We start from the raw sequence: 14031 nt of genomic DNA on the forward strand, positions 1-14031 counted from the left end.
CTTTTAACATATGTGGGGGGTTTTTGGAACCCTTGAGTGGTGAAAAGTGAGAAAAGTTGTGAAAATATATTTAGATGTCTACCTTTTTTTGTGTGACTTAATTTGAAATTAAAACCTATGTTATTAACTAGCTTATAAAAAGAGCTTTGGTAAATACCTAAATCATCTCATTTGAACGTTAGAAAGAGTAATAAGGCACGTTGAAAGTTGCCACGGGTTGCTGTCAAATGACAACAAAGAACTTGTTATTTGATGCATGCAACATGCCATAGAGCTGGCATAAAAAAGGGACAATTGCGACGCATGTGCATATGCCGCGGTGTACCTTTCGTTTTTTTATGACTTGATATTTTTTAATAAATTTTGAATCTTTTCACTCCTATAAGGTATTTCATATTTCCAAAACAATATTTTACTTTGATTAAAAGTTTGATAAATAATTTTTGAATAATTATAAATTATGAAAACTTGTAACTTCATTTCTATAAATAACAAACTTAGTAATCCTTATTGTGGTTAGACCCTTAATTAATTTAAATTTTGGAGTTAATTATGGATTAGTAAGGACGACCTTACAAATAATTTTATGGCAAGATCCTCAATTATCATTTTCCTAAAAAATAATGGTTAGTTATTTTTGTTTTTTTTAATTATGGTGGGTACTGTCTTATTGAATTCTGTCATGTTTGAAACGTAGTCGAACAATAAATGCCAACATATCTCATAATAGGATTTAAACCATGATTTCTTACATTATAAGATACTAGCTTTTTTTACTAAACACAAATCTTGTTAATTTTTTAAAAGTTTCTTTATATAAAAAAATTAATTATTAATTATTTTCTTTTAAAATTTTCTTTTACAATTTTTTATGAGTAGGTAAAAAGGATACATGAGTTATGAGATAGAAAATATTTTTAAAAATTATACTTTTAATGAGATTAAATTGAGAATTTTTTTTTTCAAAAACATTAATAATTTAACTTTATCTCCTTCATTTTGATGATGTAACTGAAAATAACTTATACTTTTTCCATTAAAAAATGTAAGGCATTTTTTGAGGAGTTAAATATTCAAAAATATAAGGTATTTTTAGTCTTTCGAGGTGTAATCATTATCTTTTTTTTAAAAGTATCTCTATTAATAATGATTTTATATTTATGGTAGGGTGTTTAATAGGGGTAAATAAAAAAATATATGATTAGTTAAAAAGTAAATAACTACTTTATTGGGATGAAATTCGATTAAAAATACCTTATATTTTTTAACAGAATGAGTATATGAAATTGAAAGAAGTGCTATATATTAATTTAGATTCTACCCTTTGTCTCCATGAACAATATTTTAAAAATTGCAAAGGATGTAAAAACAAGCAACTCGTAATTTTCATGATTCAACTAGTTGGATTAACAATTAAGCCAATGTCATTGTAATTAAGTGAAAAATTAGAAAAATTAATTATTTAATTTCTATAATTTTAACTTAATAGTGACTTAATTTTTAAATTTTAACTCATTCTAACTCAATTTTTATAGTTTTAACTTGATTGTAACTCAATTTCTGAACTTTTTCTCTTACAATTCAATCCCTATAATTTTAACCATTTAAATAATGATCTTTATATCTTAAAAATAAAATTATGAAGATTAACAATATTTTAAATTTTTAATATTTTTAATATTTATATATATTAAAAGGGATAGTATAAATATTAAAAGGATTTGGTAATTTAAAATATATTAATAAATTTTAACATAATTTTATTCTTTATATTAACATATTAAGTTTAATTTTTAAAAATTTAAAATAATAATGATTGATGTAGAAAAATGCATTTGAAATTAATATGATTAGTATTAGAAAACTAAAAATATATTTTGTAAAATACAATTGCTAAGTTAAATACAATTGCCAATTATCCCAGAGAAAGAAAACAGAAAAAAGTCATAAACCCAACCAAGACTTTCGTCACCACTGGGAACAGATTATCACGATCAAGGTATAAAAGCGTCTCAAGAGTACAAAGAATAACGAACAATGCCGGAAGGGCCAAAACTTGCACTGATTCAATTTCGAGGCGTTAAGGAGAATTTGCCAGGCTCAGTGTATTTCTTCTCCAACTGCTCAATCTTCTTGATCTTAAAACCCCTGATTCTTAGCACCTCAGACTCCGACGCATCTTTGAAGTCAACAGTTTCAAGGGTCCAGCCTTTGTTTAGCACCGAGCCACCTACCTTTACCTATTTAATCATATAATTACAATCATTCAGAAATCTAAATCCATTAAAAAATTCAACCAAAGTAAAGGCGACCACTTTCATCATATCAAATAATCAGAATTTCAGTCACGAAAAATTAATACTAATGGAATATGGGGGAGGAACAACTAAATGGAGAATAGAAATATCCGCATCACGTGGTAATTTGAGCATATGAAATTCCGCAGGAGCCGTATCACAAGGCATTTTATATTAGTACAACAGTTGATCATGACTTCCTAAATTAAATTAGCATTTCTCGGCTGTCAAGCAAGTCAGGAATCTTTTAATTTGGTAGGGTTACGATTTTGTTCTCAATCTATGTTATGGTGTTGAGATTACTGTTAAAATCGCTTTCATTTTCTCCCTCCGTTTCTGTCCCCAAATTTTCTGTTCAACAAAAACTTAAAGCTATTTTGTGAATAACCTAAGCATATGATTGGGAATTTGAATAAACTTCTCTCACATATCATGTATTTCATTATTTATAAGAGAACCTGACCGTCAAGTAGTTATTATTCCTCCCTAGCAGTTAATTTGGATTTTGGGAAACTTTCAAAACAGATAATTAAGTAAATTTGTTCAGCCATACCTCAGCATCATCAACAGCATCAATAATTAAAGCCCCGTCTAAGGACAGATTCTCCAGAAAGATATTTTGACCCTTCATGGCCAATGTAGACCTCTGAGATATTGAGGAATTTCCGCTGATTTTGCTCTTGATCTGAGCGAAGGTCAGACCCCATTTTGGCTTCCATACAATACGGGGCCATACTTCAACCTCTTGCCCGTTGAAAACCTGCAACAGTGGATCTGGTACCTTGACACCAGCCTGGCAGAAATACGAATGCAAATAGAATTGGTTATATTGTCTGGATTTGAGTTTTAGCAGTTGGAATCTTGGCAGTGATGTTAGCCTACCCGTTACAAATACTAATATTTTAACAGCATTGCAAATAAGGATTGCTTCTTTGGGGGGGGGGTGTGGGAGGTAAAAAAAAGGTTAAGCCTACATCAAGCTACTTCATATGCACATCTACCGAAAAGCCTACAAAGTGAAATCTTTAACTTGCATTTTTTCTACAAAAAAAATAAAAATAAAATCCAACACTAAAATAGTTGGAATCAGAATGAAATTATATCATTTTCTTCTAGTTGATATGGAAGGGAACTCTCTGAAGAGTTGTTTGGGTTGAGGAGAACAAAGGAGAGTGAATAAAACTAAAAATGTTTATGATATGAATATATATTTTGCTAAGATGGATACAGAGAGTCTCACAGCTTTTGAACACACAAACACACTACACCTTTCCCTATTATAAAGAGGCTGTTTGGATATCTACAGAGCCCAAGAAAGTAGTTGATGTGCTAATATTTTTTCCTTCTTTCCAATTTTACCCTAAATTTAATGCCTCTTTTCTCTTTTTTGGTTATTAAAAGTATGCTCTTTTTTATTATTCCTCACTCATTCAATAGGGGGAGAGAGGAAGTAAACGAGACTGGTCTAAAATGAATTTATCTATACTGATGCAGCATGACATGCATACCTTTACCCCAAAAGGAAAAAAAAAAAACAATGGTCTTATAAAATTAACTTGATCATTATTTGGTTCACAAAAATGACTTTTAAGCCTAGAACCTTCTACCCTCTTTAAAAGGAATGAAAGACAAGATAGATGTTTAAAACCTGCAACCTCTCAATATAAAGAAAGAAACGAGACAGACATTAACAGGCACATTCATCTAATCACCATTTATAGTTACATTATTGATCAATCAAAGATTGTCTATTTGCTCTTGCTTTATCGAGTGAAGACCAAGAGTGCTCCTAATAGTGCTTTAAGAGAATGAGTTGAGAGAACTTCAAGAAAATAAAAATGCAAAAGCAAATGTACTCCAAGTTCTTTGGTAATGAGATTGAGAAAATACTTTAGTTTGGTATCCTATTTTACCTTCTAGTCCAAAACATTGAGTAGGAAATCAACACCTATACATCATGAATTGAAGACATAATGACAGGAGGAGCATATTACCTTTTTAAGGACGAGACTGTTAGCACGGTAGATGGCCATTTCTCCAGAGGTTGCACTATGATATGGATTTCCCTTTGGTACCTTCAGTTAAATAAAAATAATATCAGGTATAATTCCTTCATTGAAAACCTTTTAGCAATTAATGACATTTCAACGAATTTTTACCATTATATAAAACTTTTCTACCATCCAAACAATATTTTATAACCAAAGTTCCCTGCTCAGACTGAATTGTTGATTAATTCATTGCACTCTATCCAGTAAGGCTTATATTTTCCTTTTTATCACTTATTCTAATGGGTGTTTACTCATCTAAGAGTTTTTGACGTCCTTCAATATTTTTCAAATAAAAGAGCATAAGGTCAAGCCCTGCAATAGGCGCGTTTAATTTTAAATTGTACCTTCGCAGCATCTTCAGGGTTGTTCTTTACAGGTGCATAGGCAAGCCATGTATCCATTACCTACATATTTACATGCAACCAGTGAGCTAGCACGTATAACTACCAAAACATCTCATGGCATCTCTACAAACTGAGAAGTTATTTACCGTGAATCCAACCCTTGCAGATGGCGGCAATGTTTTTGGATAGTCTTGCATCATACATTCAAGTCGAGTTGATGACTTAAATGATGTTTTGCTGGAATCCTTATACCTACAGTCAGAAAATGTTGGACTGATGATATGATATTGCAAAGTAAAAAATTAAAATAAAATCACAATCCATTAGAGCCCTGCAGACTTTAGTTTCAAGTTACAGTTTACCATAATACAGCCACTGAATTACTTATAGAAATAAATCAAATTCACGTTGCTACTTATTTATATCCCTATATAATAAATATAACCTTCTTCACTTTATTTTTAACAGGCCAAATGATTAAAATGAATTACATATACAAATATATCAAATTAACACTGCAACTTATTTATATTCCCCTATAGCTAATATAAACTTTTTCACTTTAATCTTAACAGGCTCTATGATTAAAATGATTTAATGATTGCTACAAAATTTGCTGGCTAACATTGCTCTATCAGTGTATTTGGAATTTATCCAAAAAGTTCAAAGAAAATATGTCATTAAGGAAAATTCTAATGAATCAAACAAAATAATAAAGCATGCTACCATGAAGTTGTTTAAAATAATAAAGCATAATGAATATACGAAGATGTACTTTGGGTTAACAAACTCCGTTATGGCACCTCCAGTTTTTGTGAGCTCTTCAATGTATGAGTCAAGTTCCAAAATTAACTGTTAAAATAAAAGAACGTGTTACATATAGATAAAGCAGTTGAACCAAATAACAACAACAGTAACAACAACAAAAACAGAAACAAAATCATAATTTTCTCCTCTCTTTTTTCCTGGTTTGCGAAGTAGGGGTAGTTTGTGGTTCCAAGTCACAGATACTGTCTTAGGCAATCACATTGCACAAATCTATATCATATCAACATAAATAACAATCTTGCACCAAATTTGGATTTCATGGTCTTCCAGATATATCAAATCAAACATATGGAGATGAAATCAGCCTGATATTTCAAGTATTGCAAAACCTAAATTATGAACACAATGCTCACAAGTCAAACAATATGTTAAGCTAACTTAGACCAGCATTAGTAAATGAAAAGGCGCAAACGTGATCGTACTTGGTTTATGTTTCCTGGAAAGGGTGAGAAGCCCGTCTCAGAATTGACATCACCATCAGGGAAACCAGTTGCCCTAAGGAGAGGGTCTAGCTGATTGTATTCCACATTTATCACCATTGTCCTCCCTGAGAGTGAAATGACAGAATAAAATTAACAGTCAATGTTGAAGCTAGTGTTCTTCACAAGGTCCACTTGAAAAAAAGATTGAAGAGTTTTGGTCCAGGATGCAACTTTCCATTTAAAAACCACACAGAAACAACGTTTTTACATTGCCTTATTCTGTTTATCTGGGGAAAAATAATAATGATTCTTCCTTGGTCAAAAAATGAAAACAATCACCACTGTTTTTCCTAGAAGAATTGTTAATAAACAAGTAAGAGTTACCATCAGCATGAGAGAGTTTGGTAATCCCTCCAATAGCTTCTTTTGCTTTTCGAGGCACAGCAAGAGAGTTAACATGGTACTGTTTAGAAGCACTGACTCCTAGTGCAGCTGGAATGGCCTGTACCCTCAAAATGCTACTCAATTAATATCCAAATCATATTAATAAGCAAGCCAGGAAATTGTAATTGAATGGAATGTTCAGGCAACAAACCTTGAACAGAAGTCCATTTGTATCTTGGAAAAAGAGAACCCATTTCAAACCAGCATCATGCCTGACAAATGCAGATCACAAATATAAACTTACAATAGAATATCACTAAAAGACAAAAAAATACTGTAGCCTTTTATATTTGTAGGAATCCTAGAGAACAGTTTGTCAATTTAGAAACATGGCAAAGTATCATCCAACATTCCCTATCATGTAAAACGACTTTCTCATTGTCTTAAATTGTATTCAAAACACACTAAAATTACTCAGACATGAGAAGAAAAGAAATCAATTGATAACATTTTCAAATTTTTGAGACATAGCTAAGTTAATTCAAATATGGAAGAATAAATGAAACTGGAGACACAAAATGAGAGACCATAAAAGTATTTTTGTTGTCATACCATGCTTTCAGAATACCGCTGGAATAAAGAAGCGCATGAACATCGCCATGGCCATGAGGTTTTGTCTACAAAGAAAGAAATCCTTAATCAATCTCACTTTCTTTGAAGATATTATTTCAGAGGTTCATGTAACACAACTCATTGCCCTATACATCTCAGTCATCCAACCATGATAGCACCCTAGGCAACGTTACCTGAATTCTGTATTTGTTTTTTGAATCCACTGCAAGTCTTGCATCATTATCATCTAAGCATGCTACTTTTTCCTGAAATATAATTTGTTTTAAAACCATTTGACTAGCCCATTTTAAAGAAATATTACTCTTTCCATTAGGTATCTAAAGCCATACCTGCTTTAAAAGTTTCACTTGTGCAGGTTGCATACCAAAGTAGGAATTTGATTCCAAAAGCTTTAAGGTACGCTCATGTGTGTCATCAGATGTCATAATAACAAAAGGAATCTGCACCTGGCTTTCACCTATAGATTGAAAAGAAGCAGCATTACTGTAGAGGACCGTTGAATATAATAATTGAAGCTAGCAACCACATATGGTGCAGGAAAACAAACGGTCACACCTTTCCTCACAAAATTATAACAATAACAGGAGATGTATGGCTCTACAACTCTGTTTCTTGACGACAGTTAAGGCTAACCTTGTGAAAGTTTATAGCTGGCTTCTTGAAGAGCCAATATAGATTCAATGTAATGCTGTAAAAAGCATGTTCCAGTGGTGGTTTCAACAGGAAGAGCAACCTGCAAGATGGAGACGCAATGGTCGAGAATCAGAAATAATCCAAGCAAATGATAGTCAACTTATATGCTCCAGTTTTGCACAAAAAATGCATGGCAAAGAATTATTGGAAGCTTATAAGCCCCTCATTGACTACATGACCAAAAAGATAATAATATGAGCAGAGATTAGAAAGCAGGCAAGTTTCATTTTACGAGCAAAGAATACTGTCAAAGTTATGGAAATTATTAGACCATTTGCCTCAGTAAGAAGATTACGTCAATCAGAGGCCCATGGGCAATGGAAGTTATGTGACAAAAGTACAGAGCAAAGGTGCTGGTAATATAACATCATCAGTCATAATACTGCTGCAGCAATGAATAGAATTGACACTCGAGTCTGAGTTCATCAAGTATACACACATAGCTTAGATGCCACTAGTCCTTATATAGTCGAGAAGGCATACCTTAATTCCATTGTATCCAAGACGCTCTCCAAGGCCACCTGCCACAAGAACAAATGCAGCTCTCTTGGCTTCCTTTACTCCTGTTTCCTCATAATTGATGAAGTTATCATCAGCAAATATCAAAGTTTCACCAGTTGGAACCTGCAAAATCATTATCGAACAACCTTTACTTATTTAGGATCCATGGCCATTCCAAGAATTCCAATTGCACATTTGTAAGCATGCAATGTTGACTGTGTGAAAAGTTAAAAATATAAACAATTTCTTTTTTTTTAAAGAAAGAAAGAAAGAAAGAAAGCCAGTATTCCTGCTTCCTAAGTTCTTATAATGGAAAAATGGCATCATAAATAATTTGAGGCATGTATACATTTTTGTGACTGTCTTCTCCACGTATATAAGTGTAGGCACTATCTATTTATGCAAGTCTTCATGCCTGCTATGTATCAAAGAATAACTATAAAAATTTTAAACTAAAAGTAGCATCACTCTAGCCCATCTAATTATTTGTTATCAGAAGTAGCTGTCAAGTATTCAGTAATCAGAAAAATAGCAGCAAACCTCAGGCTCAGGTACAACACAGGGAAATTCTGTCAGGTATCTTGATGGATTTAATCTAAAGTGAACAATAGATTTAAGCAAGAAGTCAACAGAAGAAAAGATGAAATTTGATGTCTAATTATCATATGAATAGAAAAATCACGAGTTACTAGTCAGATCAGCATGTCACAAAGCATGCAAAAGAAAATTTGACACCCAGCAAACATGATTCTGTAATCCAAACAAAGATTAAATTCGCCACATATATTTTACTATGTTACCAGAAAATGAGATGGGGAAATACGGGGTTTAAATTTGGAAATAATAGTGACAATCTCTCTACTAGCTGAAAGCGTAATGTCAGCCATTCAGCATTTGTTTATTATCAGCAGATTAAACTATTAGGACGACCTGCAATTCAATATAGACATAATGGAAATAGATATGTTTTCACTCACAGAAGGTGTGAAGCCATTGTATGGGTTCTTTCCAGCTTTTGAATCAATCAAGAGTCTTCTAGCATTTTTTATATATGATGCCAGACCACCGGGATAGCTTGAATTCAGTCGTGCCACCTACCCAAAAAAAAAATGTAACTTAAAGGTAGAAAGCGACGCAAAAAAGCATGGTCCATCCAGTGCTGCTCAGAGGATAAAAAACCTTCTGGGTTCTGCCACTATCTCAACGAAACCTTCCATAGAAACCTGCTTCTGGACTGGTATTTAAATGAAAACGGGGATGTATAGTTGAATTCTAGTATTTTTCTGTCAGTAAACCATTCTTTGGAATACTTAAAGGCTGGTAAATTGCCATTCAATCGTAGCGTGTGTTCCCGAGTTGGGGGATCCGAATTGAATTATGAAATGAACAAGTACTGTCTGACGACCAAGAAACCCTACCTGCTCGAAAAATTCTTTCTTTTGGTCGTCATCGAAACCTGGCTCTGCCCAGTGCTCAAAAAGATGACTTTGGCCCATCTCCAGCAACATCTTAGCGAGTTCAACCTGGGTCCGCCACCCCAAACCAAATCAAAACCATCCCGCAGCAAAAAATGAAACCCAAAATTAAAGAACCCAAGGCATGCATGATATATAAAGATACCTGTTCCGGCGAGAGAAGGTGAAGATTTTTCTGGAGGTTTGGAGCAGAAGAAGCGAATTCGCCATTGATACCGAGCTTCAAGAGCTTGTCAGTGGTGGAATCCAGTGTGGAAGCCATTGAATGAAAACAAGAGCGGAGAAATCGCAGAGGTGGAGGATGGTCAATTCAATTAGAGATCGACCATGAGAGAAGCTATAGAAAAGCGGATACCGAACTAAAACTGACCGAAGTAGACCTGAAAGCCACGCCTCTGGATTTACGTAAATTTCTCTCTCTTCATTTTTTTTAACCATTTACGTGAAATAAAACCGGAGGGGGAGGAGAGACCGGTATTTGATGCGGATTGAAAAAAAGATAAAGTAATATTTTGCCTGTCGATTGATTTACGTGAATTATTATTACTGTTATTATTATTTTGGGTTGATGGTGGAATCCTTGTGATTTTACTTCTAATTGAAAGTTATCAAAGATAAGAGAGAAATCAGAAAAAATTGAAAAAATATCATATCGATTATTATTATTATTACTACTGCTACAATATATCAAATAAAAAAATAAAGTTAAAGTAATTTTTTTTTAGCCAATATTTACGTGGAAGTATGGTCACAATCATTTTAAAAAATAAAAACAAGATGAACCATTAAATCACGCGAAACAGTGACCCAAAAATCATGATTGAATCTATCATTATTAATTTAATAAATTTTAAATTTTATAAGTTAAATATAATATCAGAGTTGATGTTTTATAGAAAATTTATTTTATAGGATAAGTTTTAAGTTTTTTTAATTTTCATTTAATTAGCACATACAAATTAAAAAGCGAAAATGTAAAAGGTTGTCTTCTCTTTAATTTAATGGTAAAAATGCAACTGTTCTCTTTAAATTTAAGAGTGTTTGAATTTTTAAATTTAATTTTGATATAATGTTTCTTATCAACTTTTAAAAATAGTATAATTTTGCTTATAATACTAATAAAAGTTAACTTTAATTATTATTTAACTAAAAAATGATAAAAAATTATAATAAAAGACTTTTAAATTACAAACAGTGATTCAAAAATCATAAAAAAATGATCGAGAAAAATTTATTGATTCTTTTTGTAATTTTTGAGGTTTTCTTTTAGCTAAAAAAATTTTAAATTTAACTTTCATTAATTATAGAAGTAAGATTGCACATCTTCAAAAGTTAGAGGGGACATTGCATTAAAACAAATTTAGAATCTCAAACATTTTTTAATATAAAATTTAGGAGTTAATTTACTTTTTTGCCCTTGATTCAATGAAAATGTTATTATGATTTGATTTTGAAAAAAAAAATAAAAATTACTAGTTTTATTGGCATCGGCATTATGTATTAGGAACACAATTCACCGATTTTACTGGTTTTCTGTCAATTTGACCGTTTCAAACGAATTTTCTGTCAATTTATCGGATATCATGAAAATATGAGAATGATTTATACACAAGGAATTAATATGATCTTGTCCCACAAAATGCCGACGCGAAAATATTGTCCTTGACAAAGTAATTTAATGTAATCCTATCGTGCTGCAAATCTCTACATTCTAAGAATATTCTATTGTTGGGCCGATACTATTCTGTGAGAAGATATATATGTATATGTGTGTATCCTGAAATGACAATATTATTTTCCAAATCTGAGTTTGAGTAGCCATTAATTAACGGTAACCCAAGCACGTAACCCCATGCCTTGATAAGTATACTCCTATTTTTTTAAAATTACATTAAAATTTTACACAAAAAAAATTAATTACCATAAAATCTATTAATAACTAAACTAAAATAATATATTATATTATCAATGATCTTAGTTCAATCATTAATGAATATTATAATAATTAATTTTTTTGTATGGATCTTATATATAATTCTCTCATTCTTTTTTCGTTCAAAAAAGCATACTGCTATTTTTTTATACAGAGTATACGCCTATTTTAATCATATAAATGTTAATTTTTAAGCATTTAATTATAAAACATATTAAAATTGTAAAATTTACTCCATTGCAATATATGGTATTAATAACAAATAAGTGATTTACGATTTTATGAAAAGAATTATCATGACATCTTCAAACACATCCATCTATCCATTCAAACACAGACATATATAACCATATCTTTTTCTTTACAAATTAAAAAAAAATACTAACTTCAAACTACCAGGATTATTTTGAAACCATTTAAACAATATCTTAAAACAAGTAGAAATCTAATTTTTTTAGATTCTAATTATTTTTTTTGGCCCACAGATTCTAATTATTTTTTAAAACTAATAAACATATTAAAAATTTGAAAAAATACTTTATCTCAAAATAATTTTTTATTAGAAAAAGGATGAAACAATCCAGCCTTAGCCTGACGTGATGAAATCATTTAAAGTTCGGAAGTGATTTTTAAAGCCTGAGAGCACTTTTCCACGTTGTATAATGCTCACAAAAGTTTAGAGTGGAAGAAATAATGAAATAAGCATATGCTAGTGGGAAGTGTTGTACTGATTGAGTGGTGTATTAACATTATAAGTCTCACATTGTTCACATAAAAGGAACTCCAAAGGTATAAGTACTAACAAACTCATCTAAGAAATTTTTACATATAGGAGATGATTGAAAAAAAGATGTGAAGGAGCAAATAAATAAATATCACAAGCAATTAGAGAAACTTTGTGATGTGAATATCAATTTACCATGAGTTTGTTGCTAAGATTATTATTGAAAAGCTACCAAAATCGTGAAATGACCACAAGCAATAACTAAAATATAAACAGAAGCAATTGTCTCTAACCGACCTGATCACTCATATCATAATGGAAGACACCAATGAAAAGGCTATTCGTGCAACTGGAAGTAAAAAAATGATATCCAAAGCTAATCTAATGAAGACAAAGTTTCACAATAAAAGGTATGACTTTAAGAATAAAGATAAGAAAAGCAATAAAAAATTTTAATTACAAACCTAGTTCTTCTAACCCCTCTTTCAAGAAAAAAGAAGAGTGTCTTGTTTGTGATAAGCTAGAACATTATGTAATACAATGTAGAAAGAGAACAAATCATGGTAATCCTCCAAAGCCAAATGCGAATTTGGTTCAAAGAGATGATAACAATGATAATGGAACTATTGCTATGGTGATATCTCAAGTTCTCTTAATCGTTGACGTGAAGAAATGGGTGGTAAACTTTGGGCTACTAGGCAAATATGTGTTAGTTTACCTCCTATAATCATGTAAAGGAAGGTGTTTACCTTGCTGATTCTCTACCAAAGTTTAAGAAAAAGGAAAAGTAGTCTTATAGCTCACATCAAGAAAGATTTTAGCTTTGAACGATGTTGTACATGTGCCTAAAGTTAGAGCAAACTTGATTTTAATTACTCTGTTAGGAAAGCTAAGGTTAAAGTGTCATTTGAATCTAACAAAATTATAATGACAAAGAATAATGTATATGTGAAAAAAAAGTATTATAATTAGGGATTATTTGTTTTAAATGTTGATGATAAATAAGCATCTTTTGAGTATATGTTTGTCTTTATGATTGATTCTTTTAATTTTGTGGCATGATAGATTAGGTCACGCTACTAAAAGTAATATAAATAGAATATCTCAATTTGGACTCATTTCTAAAATTAAAAATGATGTTTTTAGAAAATATGAAGTGCACATAAAAGCCAAACAAAGTTAAAAACCTCATTTTTCTTGTCAAAGAGAGTATGAGTTACTTTTGTTAGTTCACACTAATTTGGGTGATCTAAAATAAATCATGACCAAGAGTAATAAAAGAGATTACATCACTTTTATTGATGACTTTTAAGATATAACAAAGTATATTTGTTAAGAAATAAAGATGAGGTTTTTAAAAAATTCTTTTTGTATAACCTAGAGGTTGAAAATTAGTTGAATAAAAAGATAAAAAGAGCCAGATATGATAGAGTGGGAAAATATGTTTTGTTTGATGATTTTTGTGAGAAAAAGGAAATTATTCATGAGATTACACCTCTTTATTATCCTTAGTCTAATAGTGTTGCAAAAGAAAAAATAAAACTTAAAAAAAATGATGAATGCTTTGTTTGTGAGTTTTTTTGCTTCTGACAACTTATGAGGTGAAACTATTTCGTTCGCATTTTTTTACAAAACAAAATACTTCTTAAGAAAATAGAAAAAAAATACTTTATGAATTGTAAAAAAGTTTTACCCCAAATTTAAAATATTTAAAAGTGTGAGAGTGTTTTATAAAAGTTTTATTGC

At 31.1% G+C, this 14031-nt stretch overlaps 1 protein-coding gene across 1 annotated transcript; it reads right to left on the reverse strand.

Annotated features, from left to right (window-relative positions):
• Positions 1 to 1834: 1834 nt before the first annotated feature.
• LOC129304189 (UDP-sugar pyrophosphorylase-like) lies at positions 1835 to 10042 on the reverse strand. The gene is made up of 17 exons (XM_054943876.1): positions 9774 to 10042; positions 9572 to 9676; positions 9131 to 9247; positions 8136 to 8276; positions 7593 to 7692; positions 7289 to 7416; positions 7133 to 7204; positions 6939 to 7003; positions 6538 to 6598; positions 6327 to 6444; positions 5943 to 6067; positions 5468 to 5544; positions 4839 to 4944; positions 4693 to 4752; positions 4292 to 4372; positions 2851 to 3090; positions 1835 to 2240 (listed from the first exon to the last, which is right to left on the reverse strand). Exons 1-17 carry the CDS (start codon positions 9888 to 9890, stop codon positions 2067 to 2069), a joined length of 1887 nt encoding a protein of 628 aa, XP_054799851.1. The 5' UTR covers positions 9891 to 10042; the 3' UTR covers positions 1835 to 2066.
• Between the last annotated feature and the right edge of the window lie 3989 nt (positions 10043 to 14031).

The sequence above is a fragment of the Prosopis cineraria genome, unplaced genomic scaffold (assembly GCF_029017545.1).
Source record: "Prosopis cineraria cultivar Desert tree isolate PC_DT_omini unplaced genomic scaffold, ASM2901754v1 PC2, whole genome shotgun sequence".
NCBI classification, from domain to species: domain Eukaryota; kingdom Viridiplantae; phylum Streptophyta; class Magnoliopsida; order Fabales; family Fabaceae; genus Prosopis; species Prosopis cineraria.

Excerpts from the sequence above, each read along its gene's own strand:
- LOC129304189 (XM_054943876.1), bottom strand. The coding sequence starts at position 9,890 with ATGGCTTCCACACTGGATTCCACCACTGACAAGCTCTTGAAGCTCGGT. Across the intron at positions 6,599-6,938 it reads AGCGGTATTCTGAAAGCATG|GCATGATGCTGGTTTGAAAT; the intron begins GTATGACAACAA and ends TGCATTTGTCAG. Across the intron at positions 3,091-4,291 it reads ACAGTCTCGTCCTTAAAAAG|GCTGGTGTCAAGGTACCAGA; the intron begins GTAATATGCTCC and ends TATTTCTGCCAG.